The 12,095-nt window shown below is 37.2% G+C and overlaps 1 protein-coding gene across 4 annotated transcripts; it reads right to left on the bottom strand.

Annotated features, from left to right (window-relative positions):
• Positions 1-1,713: 1,713 nt before the first annotated feature.
• Positions 1,714-10,905, bottom strand: LOC133823070 (F-box/kelch-repeat protein SKIP11-like). 4 transcript variants are annotated; one of them, XR_009888130.1, is made up of 2 exons: positions 8,259-10,905; positions 1,714-1,968 (listed from the first exon to the last, which is right to left on the bottom strand). XR_009888130.1 is itself a non-coding variant. In XM_062255653.1 (2 exons), exon 2 carries the CDS (start codon positions 9,685-9,687, stop codon positions 8,371-8,373), a length of 1,317 nt encoding a protein of 438 aa, XP_062111637.1. In that variant the 5' UTR covers positions 9,688-10,488; positions 10,570-10,905; the 3' UTR covers positions 7,761-8,370. The 4 variants fall into 4 exon arrangements, 2 of the variants coding, with proteins under 2 accessions (XP_062111637.1, XP_062111636.1); XR_009888129.1 differs by lacking the exon at positions 1,714-1,968 and adding an exon at positions 6,697-6,948; XM_062255653.1 differs by lacking the exon at positions 1,714-1,968 and having other exon boundaries at positions 7,761-10,488; positions 10,570-10,905.
• Positions 10,906-12,095: the final 1,190 nt, after the last annotated feature.

Below are 12,095 nucleotides of genomic sequence, written 5' to 3'. Positions count from 1 at the left end.
CACCGAGGGACTAGCCTCGACCTCTACCTGTGTCAAAGTGAACACTCGAGCTGGAGTCAAGTTGTCCACCTTCCCTGCTTCCCTTTTCTTCACTGTTGGGCAATCGTTCTTGAGGTGCCCCACTATCCTGCACAAAAAGCAAGCCTTGGCCCGACACTCACCCTGATGGCGTCTTCTGCACCTCGTGCACTCCGGGTAACTCCTCCATGCCTCACCACCTCCCTGACGGCTTCCCTAAGCACCCCGACCCCTCCTATCAAGACCACCAGCGGTCGAAGTGTCAGGGGCCTTCCTCTTTGAATCACTGGGGCCTCTACCCCTACCAGACCCCGAGTATGGAGGCACTGCTCTATGGCCCTCTCGCCTCACTACACCCTTCCTCCAGATCTTGTTCTCCACTTCTTCAACGGTAAGAGCCTTCTCAACAGCCTAGGCATAAGTCGTCCCCCCAGGTACTATTGTAATTCTCATATCCCGTGATATCATAGCATTAAGCCCTCTAATAAATCTGTCTTGCCTAGCTGTATCTATAGGCACAAGATCTGGTGCAAATTTTGCAAGTCTAGCAAATTTCAGGGCATACTCAGTAACTGTCATGTTGCCCTGCACCAATCCCACAAACTCATTAACCTTCGCTACCCTGATGGCAACATTATAGTACTTCTGGCTAACAAATCCTTGAATCCATCCCAACTCAAAGTAGTAACGTCTCTGGTCTGTGATGCCACTTCCCACCAAATGCGGGCATCCTCTCTTAGCATATATGAGGCACAAGCTACTCTGTCATAACCTTCTACCCTCATGAAATCCAGGATAGCAGTAATCATAGTCATCCACTACTTGGCCTTCAGTGGATCAGGTCCTCCCTCAAAAGTTGGGGGATACTACTTCCGGAACCGCTCATACAACGGCTCCCACTTGTTTCCAACTTCCACTGGCTGAATAACTAGTGCCACTACAGGTGGCATGATGGGTACAGCACTCCCTGATGGAGCCTGCTGCCTCAAAAGATGGATCTGTTCATCTTGGCTCTGAAGTCGTGCTTGCATCTCTGCCATAATATGCTACTAGTTCTCAGGGACTGACGGAGGGTTCTGGCCCTGGTCATCATCTCTAGTCTATATCTAGTGTCGGCTAGTCATGTATATTTTCTTGGACGCATAGCTATCCAAGTTAATCTGCAATCAACGACTTGGCAATCAGACTATGATGAAAGGGTAATAGCTTTTCCAAAATTCACCAATGGAACATAATCAATCACAAACAATCAAGATATAGACATCTTTCCATATATTCATTCATATATACGCAATATGCAGATAATTATTCAGATATTCATTTACATGCATTGCAATGCTAATAAGCACGCCTCAATATTATCACACAGCAGTCAACAGCCAGGCTCTCTCAGTATCTCATGCTTCCTATTAATCCAACAGATAACAACAATCATAATTCTTTCCAATCACTTAAACATATAGACACATATACACATTTACTAAACCCTGAACCGAGCTTGTCTTTAGCGGCGAATCTACATGTCCAGCTGGTCTTCAGGAACCCTTAAACCTAGGACGCTCTAATACCAAGTTGTAATGCCCTGGGTAGCCAAGACTGTTACACTGTGTGTTTATAAAAGTATAAGACTTGCTAATCAAGTCAATTAGTTGAAAACTTGTCGCTAAGACCATTAGTGAACTAGGGGTAAAAGGCTTTGGTCATAAAAGATACATTTCATATAATTAAACACTTTATACATGGGATCCCAAAAGAAATAACGTTTGAAGGACAGTTTACAAAATTTTCCAAAGTATATACATCAATTGGCCACTCTAAGGGAAAAATGGACATTTAAGGTCCTCCTGCTCCTGTCCCTCCCTCAACCGTGGCGGCCGAGCAACTAATCACGTACATTCCACCTCTAAAGCTCTCCAAATCAGGGCTGATCAAGCTTACCCTTGCATTTACCTGCACCACGTAGCACCCGTGAGCTAAGGCCCATCAAGAAAACCATAATATCATAGCATAAACAATGACAATAACCAAATAATTCTTTAAGCATGATCATATATTCAGCAGACCATGACATTCACAAGATCAGTAAACATAACCAGCAAATTCACAAACTAATACTCAGATATGCAGCATATCATATTTGTCAATTAACAATAGCAACCAAATCATGAAATAACCAAGGTCGAAGCCTTAGGTCGCACCCTCTATTTACACCACTGACTCCGGTCCGCTTAAACCGAGCTCAGTGAATATTAAGCTGTCCTCAGCTACCAATGGCTGAGCCGCGCCCTATGCGCCATTATAAACTCCAGCACTCTTAGGTCATTTGTTTTACATTTCCATGGCATAATACCACCTTACATAATGCATACAAGAATAGGGAGCCCTTAGTCCCGTCATAAACTCACAACCGGGTGCGGTTTTCTTACCTTTAATTCCAAGTGTTCTGATTACGAGAGATGACCCTTGAGCACGATCCGTTTCCTGAGCCCTAGCTTACACCTAGTCACAACCAAGATAAGGGATTCCATTAATAATAATTGTATAAATGTTTTTGGACCAAGTTCTAGCCTCCGGAACATCGAATTCCACCGAACACGGTAGTGGAATCGATCCCGAGCACCCTAGGTTAGGTTCCTGCGCCTAAAACCTCCTTAAGGCCATAAATTCCATTAAGAGCCACGGCCCTAAGCTCTCTATGTCACGGCCCGCCCCTATCCAGAGGCCCAGCCTCACCAAATAACAGACACGGGCCGCGGCCCATCCTTCATCCTCAGCTCCCATCTGCTCTAGAGGGCCGCGGCACACCAAGAACTGAGCCGCGGCCCGACCCCTTTGAACCCAGAAAAGTCACCATTTTTAACAATCAAACCTCACTCAATTCAACCCAAATTCATCCCAATGATACGAATTAACTTCCACAAACACTCTAACATATTCCCAGCAGTAAAACCCAACAAAAACCTAACTTAGAAACTCATCAAAACTACACTTCAATCTTTGAAACCCAAAAGCTTATAAACCTCTTAAAACAGACAGAAATTCCCAGAATTCAAATGCTTAACTATAATTAAAAGTTTACCTTCACTGAAGAACAAGTCCACCAAGTAGCTGCTGAGCTAATTCCCAAATCCTTAGCCTCAAACCAATCTTCAATATCAAGAACCCGAAAACACTTAGAACCCAGCCAAAACTACAAAATTTAGTCAGCTAAACCACAATTAAATGCTTACCTAAATTCCTTTCTAAACCTCCAAATTGCTATTGAGATATCCCCCAAGATTCCAGCTCAAATCCCTAAGTTTCTAGCCAAATCTCCCTTGGTTTCAATGATTTCCTTGAGAGAGAGAAAGTTGAGTGAGCTGAGAGGAGAGAAAAGGGTCAGTTTAGATGTTTCTAGCTATTTCCTTGTTTGCTTTTGTCTTACTTAAGTTAATCCTAAAGCTCGAGGTACCGAAAACGTCCCCGAGGGAAAAATGGTAAATTTCCCCAATATTCCCTCCTAAGCTTCATAACCTCAAATATATCTCCAATTATTTACTTCCATAACCCAATAACTGTCTAATACCCAAAATACCCCTTGACTCGCCCCGAGTCAAGTATTGGGTCCCGTTGTGACTTTCCCGCTAACTGGCTCCCTAGGATTGCCTCAAGCCGCATGCTGCAAATATATCCACATAATAATCTGGTCTTCACAATTATAACGTATAATCATATAAGAATTCTTATCACAGAATCATGCATTAAATCATTTAATTCACACATAAACCAATTATGTCCTCCCGGCATACTAATCAAGGCCCTTAAGCCTTATTAGTGATTTTTGGGTTGTTACAGGCTACGTGGTCGCGAAGCGCCACCACTTCTAGTGTCTCCTCCACAATCATGGGATGAGGATATTCCTCCTTATAGTACTCATCGTCGCCTCCGTCGTATTCGACATTTTCGTCAGTCTTCCACCATGACAAGGTGGTCTTGTGGTGGCACATGACTGGTTTCTGCTCCCTCTGTTGCGACGTGAGGTGTGGTATCGTCTGGTGCATTCCTTTGAGTGGTTACCATGACTGTTCGTCAAACTTCCTTCAAGCTGTCAATGAAAGCACCAAAATGTTGACTGTCTTTTTTGCTATCAACTTAATATGAAAGGTGAAAGGAAATATTAGGGAAAGAACACGAGGATTTTACGTGGTTCAGGATATAAAAGAGCCCTAGTCCACGTGTTTCTATTACTTAGTGGACTTGAAGCTTGTTATAGCATGCTTCAATGGCGGTTCTCAAGCAGCGTGTATATTGCACTGAGTTACAGAGTTTCTCTCTCTAAAAAATCAAACCCTTTACAAGGAGATACCCCAGTCCTATTAATAGAAGCTGGGGTCATTAACGTTAATCATCTTTCATTAATATCATATTCTCCCCTCCTGTGGTATTAATGTTAAGTTAATATAAAAAATAGTTGCACTAAATAAATACTACGACCCAGGCACATTGCACGAGGCACACTGCAGAAAGTTGTTCACCAACTTTATGGGGAACATGCCTCTGACAGTGTCAGGATACGGCTGCACGTTTGCCCATGTTAGGTGACGTTGTGGGAAATGTCGATTGTTGAGTGTACGAACTCGACACCACTAATCGAGGCTTGCCAAAAGTTGTCATACGACCCTCTGGTGGCCCATGCCCGGGGTGACCGACACTTGGCAACCACTCCGAGTCCGACGACCAAAATTCTAAACTTGGGAAATTGGTGAAGGAGGAGAGCCCCTCTGAACGTGGCATCACAAGAAGGCATCCTTGCCTTTAGAATGGACCTCGGGACGTAGCCTAGCCGAGAGACATCCACGACCTGCAGATTGGCTCAGGGCATTCTTGGGACGTGACCTCACTTAGAGACATCCTCGCTTGTAAGACAGACCTCGAGGCATGGCCTCACTCGGAGACACCCACATCTTGGTTGGACTAGGCCGCCCCGAAGAGTTCATACTCTGAAAGCCCCATGACTTGCCTTGTCATCAATCATTCCTAACTGCCACGTCTTTGATGATAGAAACACAGACAACAACAAAAATAAGTACAATTAGTAATAAATGATAATAAATAATAAAATAATTATGTCATATTAATATATAAGAAAAATTATTAAAAATTATTAAAATAACTTTAAAAACAATTACAAAACGTTATATAGTAGCAATTTAATATTAAAAAATTAAAAGATTAAAAATTGATATTAAAAAACAACAAAATTTAACATAGAGATTGAAGAGAAGAATGGACGGGGAACACTTCCATAAAATTGAAGAAGAGGAATGGAGTTGACAAAAAAATTAAAGTGAAAAAATAACTGAAAAGTGATCAATATAAATTAAAAGATATTAAAAAATTGATGATACAATAGAAAAATAATAAAAACAATTCATTTCTAATAAGTATAATTAGTAAAGTGTTATGTAATATCAAGTTTTTTTTTTTAAATGAACTAATAAAAATTTATAGTAAAAAATAATACAGAAAATACAAAAAATATCCTTTCAGTTTTATAAAATGTAATTAATAACAAAATTATGGCTTAAACTAATATTTGTACAAAAATAAAGGAAATTAAATCCACAAATTTGAAAATTCTTTAAAGAAAAGGCCATAAATTAAGTTTTTTTTTAAAAACCATATTTTTGTAAACTTGTAAAAAGAAAAGTCATAAAAATGTAATTTCCTATTTATTTAATGGGCCTGTAATTTGGGAAGATCTTCAATTTTAAGTGCAAAGCCCAAAATTCTTTATATGTAAATTGTACACCGAACAAAGAACAACAAAAATTATAAAAAACAAAACAACTCGAACGTTAAAGAAACATTACAAGAGAGAAACTTTTGCGGTAGATTAGCTTCGTACTGTTACACTCTTGCCATCGACAAGGTCGTATAAGTTGTATTAAGAAAACGTAAAATAGAATATTAATTATAATTGATAAAGGGGTAGGTTAAAGTCAGGGAATTAAACCAAGCAAGTTCCGGGTCAAAAACATAGTAATCAATTGGTCCAAAAGGTACCAAAAAGGAATATTAACATGAGATTTGCCATAATCATAAGTTGCATTGAAAAGAAAAGGAGAATTCAACAAAAACATGGATGATACATCTGAACAAGCTATATTGGACAGAGGCACACCAACCTAATTTGGACCATTTATCATAAGTATTATTAATAATAATGCTTATCAGCTGCGCTGGATAAAGATAAAATAGATAACTATCACGTCAATCGGGTCGGCGCATATGAACTAAAAAGCTAGCTCTCATCTATCAATAATCATCAATACTATTTTCTTTAGCTACCAATTATTTTAACTTTTGAATCAATACCTTTTCTACAGTTTTGTCTCGTTCCTCCTGGACCTTGTTAAAATGCCAATCAATGGGCTGCTTTTTTTATATATTTTAAAGTTTTCCCATTAAATGTTCTGACTTTATAAATTATTAGAGAATATGGTTATCAATAGGTTGCTATTTTCCAACATAAAATAAAAAGGGTTTGGAGTTTGGAACGAAACCTTTCTATGTTGCAAAGATCATCAGATTCTTCATCACAAAAATTTAATTAAGAAATGAGAAAATTAATTTATTGATTATGTTTCTCTCTATTTATTTATGACATTTATATTGTAATAATAATGTACATATATATTATTAAAAACATGAAGCATTTGAAGGGTAAAGAAGAATATAAAGTGTCATTTCAAAACAAACAAACAAAAAGAATATACAGTGCATTGAGACATCCTTTCAAAATTCAACACCAGCTTCTTTAAAATCAATAGAAAAATAGAGGACAGAAGAATTGAGCTGAGACATAGAGATATTGTTGTTGTTGTTGTTCATGATTGATTATAAAATTAACTCTTGTGCTTTGGCTTCGCTTTTCCTCGGAAGCGAGAGCTATAATCATTAGGGAAGAGGCTTAGTTTACAAGAAAAATGAAACTTTGCCAAAATTAAATACTGCTTCGGGAGCCATCCAGACCGACATTTGCTTTTTTCTACATGCATATATGTTTTATGATAACGACAGGATTACGATATACAAGGCTTCTAACTAGTTATCAAAGCTCTTCTTATTAATGAATGACGTATTTTAACCAACAAAAAAAAAAAGGTATCAAAAGCACTTCTGCCATTGACTACTACTACCACTACGACTAGACTAGTTGCATTTTTCACTTTCAAAGTTTACGAGTTATCATTCGAACCTGACCGATTACCAAATCCTAGAAGCATACTTGACCATATTACTTGTTAGTTTTCTAGAACAGATTGCATCTTCTCAAGAAAATCTAACGCCGAAATTATCACCAAACAAATTATATTTACCCCAACATTAATATATTACAAGTCAAACCTCCCCAAGTACTAACCCTCTTTACCTGTTCTACGGTTTTGTTTTTTCATATCTTAGTAAGGTAGTCCATTTCGACATTCTAAAATACACAATTTCATTTGAACAAATATGCGTAAGCTGAAGTCTCAAAAAACGAATCAGAAGAACAAAGGCACAGTTGAAACAAAACTATACATATATAGAGGTTAGGTTAAGCGAATCATCTCTTCCTGATACATAAGTAAACCCAAGTAACTAAATATTGACATAAGATAAGATACCATTAGATTAATCTAATGAGCTACTATAAGGAACCAACATCAGGTGAGCCAAAACTAAATCATTTGAAAGATTGTATGAAAGAAAGAAAAAAATGACATAAAAAGGGAGGAGGCTAAAAAATATAGCCCATCAATTTCATCAATTAATGCAATCAGTACATAAGGCAGCGTCCAAGACAACAACCTTTCACAAACTTATTTCCTCTCTTGAAGACAAAGGCAAGAAAATTAAGAAGAAAAATGAAACCCATATGACTAGTTTCTGTGTTTCTTAAAAATAGCTTTCAGCAACCAGTATTGTGTTTGTTACTCCAAATTATTGAGCCTATTCCTGTGCTAAAATGATGCCAACTTTTGATATTTCTCATGTAACTAAAAATGGGGGTGGGGAGACAAATCCAATGGAACTAAAGATATGAAGAGAAAAAAAGTTAAAAAGAGAAAATAAAAAAGGAAAAAAAAACTCAAATTCTCTCCTTCTAGTAAAAGTAAATATTCAATTGAATCTCGAGTCAAATCTGAAATTCTTCCCCACCTTATCTCCCACCCAAAGAGAAAAATTAACTATAAAAAAAAGAAGAGGAAAATTACCAATTAGCAGGACACTTTTGTGGATGGACAAATCAATCTTATAGATCCTGGTGGGGGAGTGAGACAGAGACACCAATTCTGTAAGTGTAAAGGCAATGCCCGGAATGAAATATCAGCAGCCCATTACAGCACAATTATAGACAAAATTACCGGACTGCTTCCTTCCAAGTAAACGCCATTCTGCTGGACCTTCACCTGGAACCCATGAGTTCACTTCTATAACAGATTCACCTGACCTTGGCCCCCCTATCACAATAAGCCGATCCCCACAAGCTCTAAACGCCACTCCCCAGCCGTGCATTGACACAGCCCGTTCAGGCAAACTCCCCACTGTGAACCAACAGTTCTCCACTTTGTCATATTTTTTAACCACCATATCAGCGTAGTCAGCAGCATACAATTGATTACTTACAACTGCAACAAGAGGTGGTGCCTCTGCTGTTGCAGGCATTTCATTGGCTATGGCAGCATCTCTTCCTGGAGACATGTTGGCGACTTCCCTCCAAGTTCTCGTCCGTAAATCGAACTCCTCGCCGCATGTGAGAACCGTGTTCTCATTCCCTCCAATCCCCCCAATAATGTAAAATTTATGGTCCATGAAAAATCCAGAACACATCTTCCGCGGCTTGCTCATACTGGGGAGTGTCTCCCATGTCTGAGTCTCGGAATTGTACAGCTCGGCAGAGCTCAAACTATTCCCCCCAGAGTCACAACCACCCGCCAAAATCGCTATCTCCCCAAGGCTGGCAGACCCAAACAAGCATCTTGGAGCATTCATCCTCATTCCAGATGACCAAGAATTTGTCAAAAGACTGTATCTATGTATTACATTGGCATTCATCTCCTTACCAAATACAAGAAGTTCAGTTCCCACAGCTAAGGATTCCTTATCTGAACACATGAAGCATTCATTTAAGGGCATCCTAGGCAAATGCATCCACCTACCACGAACCGGATCAAAAGCTTCCCATTCAAGAAGCTGGCAAGAGAAGTATACCCAATGTTCAATCACACCATTCAGTCTCCTAAGCTTGTACAGCTCGCCACTTCGAAATATAGAGCGGAAACTCTTATTCAAAGAAGCAATGGAACCATAATCAGATCTTGAACAGCGAATCAGACAACTAATCGAGTTGTCCCGGCCAATTCGATGGATTAGGGAATCAGAATCTGAAGAATTCCCAGCATGATGACGATTATTCGATAGCTCCCGTGAAGCTTGAGACATTCCAAGTCCCTCCCAAGAATCCAATAGCTTGGACGACTTCCTTTGCGGATGGTCCTCTTCAGGGTCAATCTCTAGTTGTCGTTTAATGTTGCTGCTACCAATTTCAACTTCGACAAATTGACAAGTCATGTACCACTGTGTTTCAGGCTGGCAAGAGCTCGGAAATAGCCTCGACACCAGACAGGACCGACCCTCCAACATGTCTCCGTAAAACCCAATTGAGCTTTTTAAGGAAGAGAAATCACAGAACCCAAAATTTAATCCAAATGCCTCTCTCTATTGCTCTCTCTTTCTCTCTCTCTGTTTTCCTTTTTCTGGGTGTCTCAGTATGAAAATTCCAAGACCAAAAATTTCTCCGAATCCAAGAACCAAGTCCCTCATAAACCTATTCAGATAGAATTAAAACAAATTTCATTCGAAAAATTCGATTTTTCTATTGAAAGCAATACAAAGAAGCAAACAAATAAAAGCTTTGACTATTTCCTCAATGATTTTGAATGAAATAAACGAAACCCATTAACAAAAATGACTCAAATTTCTGTCAAAATATTTTCCTATGTGCACTGATCTGAATCCAATAAACAAATGATGAAAACAAAATTTAAATGGATTAAAAAAAATCAATTTTCGTTGGGATTTTTTTTTTTAAATATATAAATAAATAAAGTCAAATTGCCTGCTGTAACAATTTTTTTTTCTCTCTATAAAGGATAAGAACCCAAAAATCCTGAACCCCACAAACAATAAAACTTTTGATTACACAAAATATTCAGTTACCATTTTTGTCAATTTCTCATGAAGAAGAAGAATAAATGGAAAAACAGATCTCTGTATTACAATTAATACGCATAAATTTAAAAAAAAAATCTATAGTTTTTTCTTTAAAAAAATCACAATGCGGAAAGCATCATATCTGTTCAACAAAAAGATAATAAAAAAATAGATCTGTTTCTGATTCGTAATTGGTGTAAGAAACTTTTATATCCAGTTATTTTTCTCAGACTGCAGCAAAAAAAAGAAACGAAATAAAGAAAAACATAATTTTGTAATAAAAAAATTAAAAAAGAAATGTGAGGGACTTACGGATTGGATAAGAAGAAAAAGGACTTGATTGGAATTTTCAAAACTATAACAATCTCTTTCTCTCTCCCTTTTTTTTGGGGGGGAGGTGGGGGTTCTCGGCGTTCTGTTCAGTTCTGGTTACTTACTGCTTCTCTCTCTCTCTCTCTCTCTCTCTCTAATTGTCCTTTGGATTCTCTCTGCAAATCAGCGGGAGCTAACCTTGGCTTTGGCCACCATAAACCAACCTTTGGGACACCTCTGCTTTATCTCTCTCTTTCTTTCTTAACTCTTATATTTTAAATTTATTTATAACATATAGTTTCTCCATTGTTATTTTACTTTTTAATATTAATATATACCCGTAACACATGAATTAATATAAATATATTTTGTTTGTACATATATTAAGAAAAGAAAAAAAAAAAAGAGATGGAATGGTGGGACTGTTAAAAGGTAAGATGTGAGTAGAGAAGAGGAGGAAGAGAACAGTGTAATTTTTGGTAGGCTGTGAGTCACCGTTATGTCACCGATAACTGGGAAGCGCCGTTTCAGACACGTGCTGACTGGGGGGTTTAACTAAAAAACTGTCCCCATTAGAGTCTCGACGAGGTCAGTACTCGAGGGACGACTCCGTTACACTCACGCTTTTTCCGCAGCTCTAACATTTAATTTCTCATTTCAATTTATCGTTTGCACATTTTCTCGTGTCACGATTTTTCTTTTCGCCTTTGAAGTGGGAATATCAATATATGTATATGATCAAAATAGGACTAAAAAAAAGAGTATAGTAGATTTAAGATTTTGTAACATTAAAAGAGTTCAAATGAATGTAATTATTCAAATTTGACTGGTCAACGAATTATTTATGGTAATAATTCTGATAATTATTACTTTGTTGGATAGTATTAACTTTGGAGTAGCTGTTTTTTGTCGATGGGTATGTAGGTTAGGTAAGTTAAGTTGTAGCCAGCTCAATATTTGTCGCCAATTTGCCACCTCAAATTTATTGACATTTTTCAACTCATACCTTTAGACATTTAAAAATTATTTCCGAAACATTTGATTTGAGATAATTTCTAAAACCGTACTTCCTTGTGTTCCCAACATAAATACTACAAAAAAAACATTAATAAGATTTTTTTTTTTAAGCTGCAGTTCTTATTATTTATATTTTATAATATTTAGGTTTTAAAAATTAATTTTGTATCAGTTAGATCCTTAATATTTTTAAATTGTATCATTTAAGTCCCTAAAAACTATTTATATTTATTTTTCTTTTAAAATACATAAATTACTACAAAATAGATAGTGAATCATTCTTAAAATATTTTGAGATTTAATGTAGGACAATAATAAACATAACATGAGAAAAAAAATATTTTCATAACATTTTTATAAATACATAATATTTCTTAAATTAAATTAATGTTTCATTAAAAAAAATATTATTGCCTACATTCTTGCTTTATAATTACTACTAATAACTATATTTTCTTAATATTGTCGATATTTATTATGTTTATGCTTGTTTATTTCATATTTTTTTT

Source organism: Humulus lupulus, chromosome 3, assembly GCF_963169125.1.
Source record: "Humulus lupulus chromosome 3, drHumLupu1.1, whole genome shotgun sequence".
NCBI classification, from domain to species: domain Eukaryota; kingdom Viridiplantae; phylum Streptophyta; class Magnoliopsida; order Rosales; family Cannabaceae; genus Humulus; species Humulus lupulus.
This window is presented reverse-complemented; position numbering and strand designations above follow the sequence as displayed.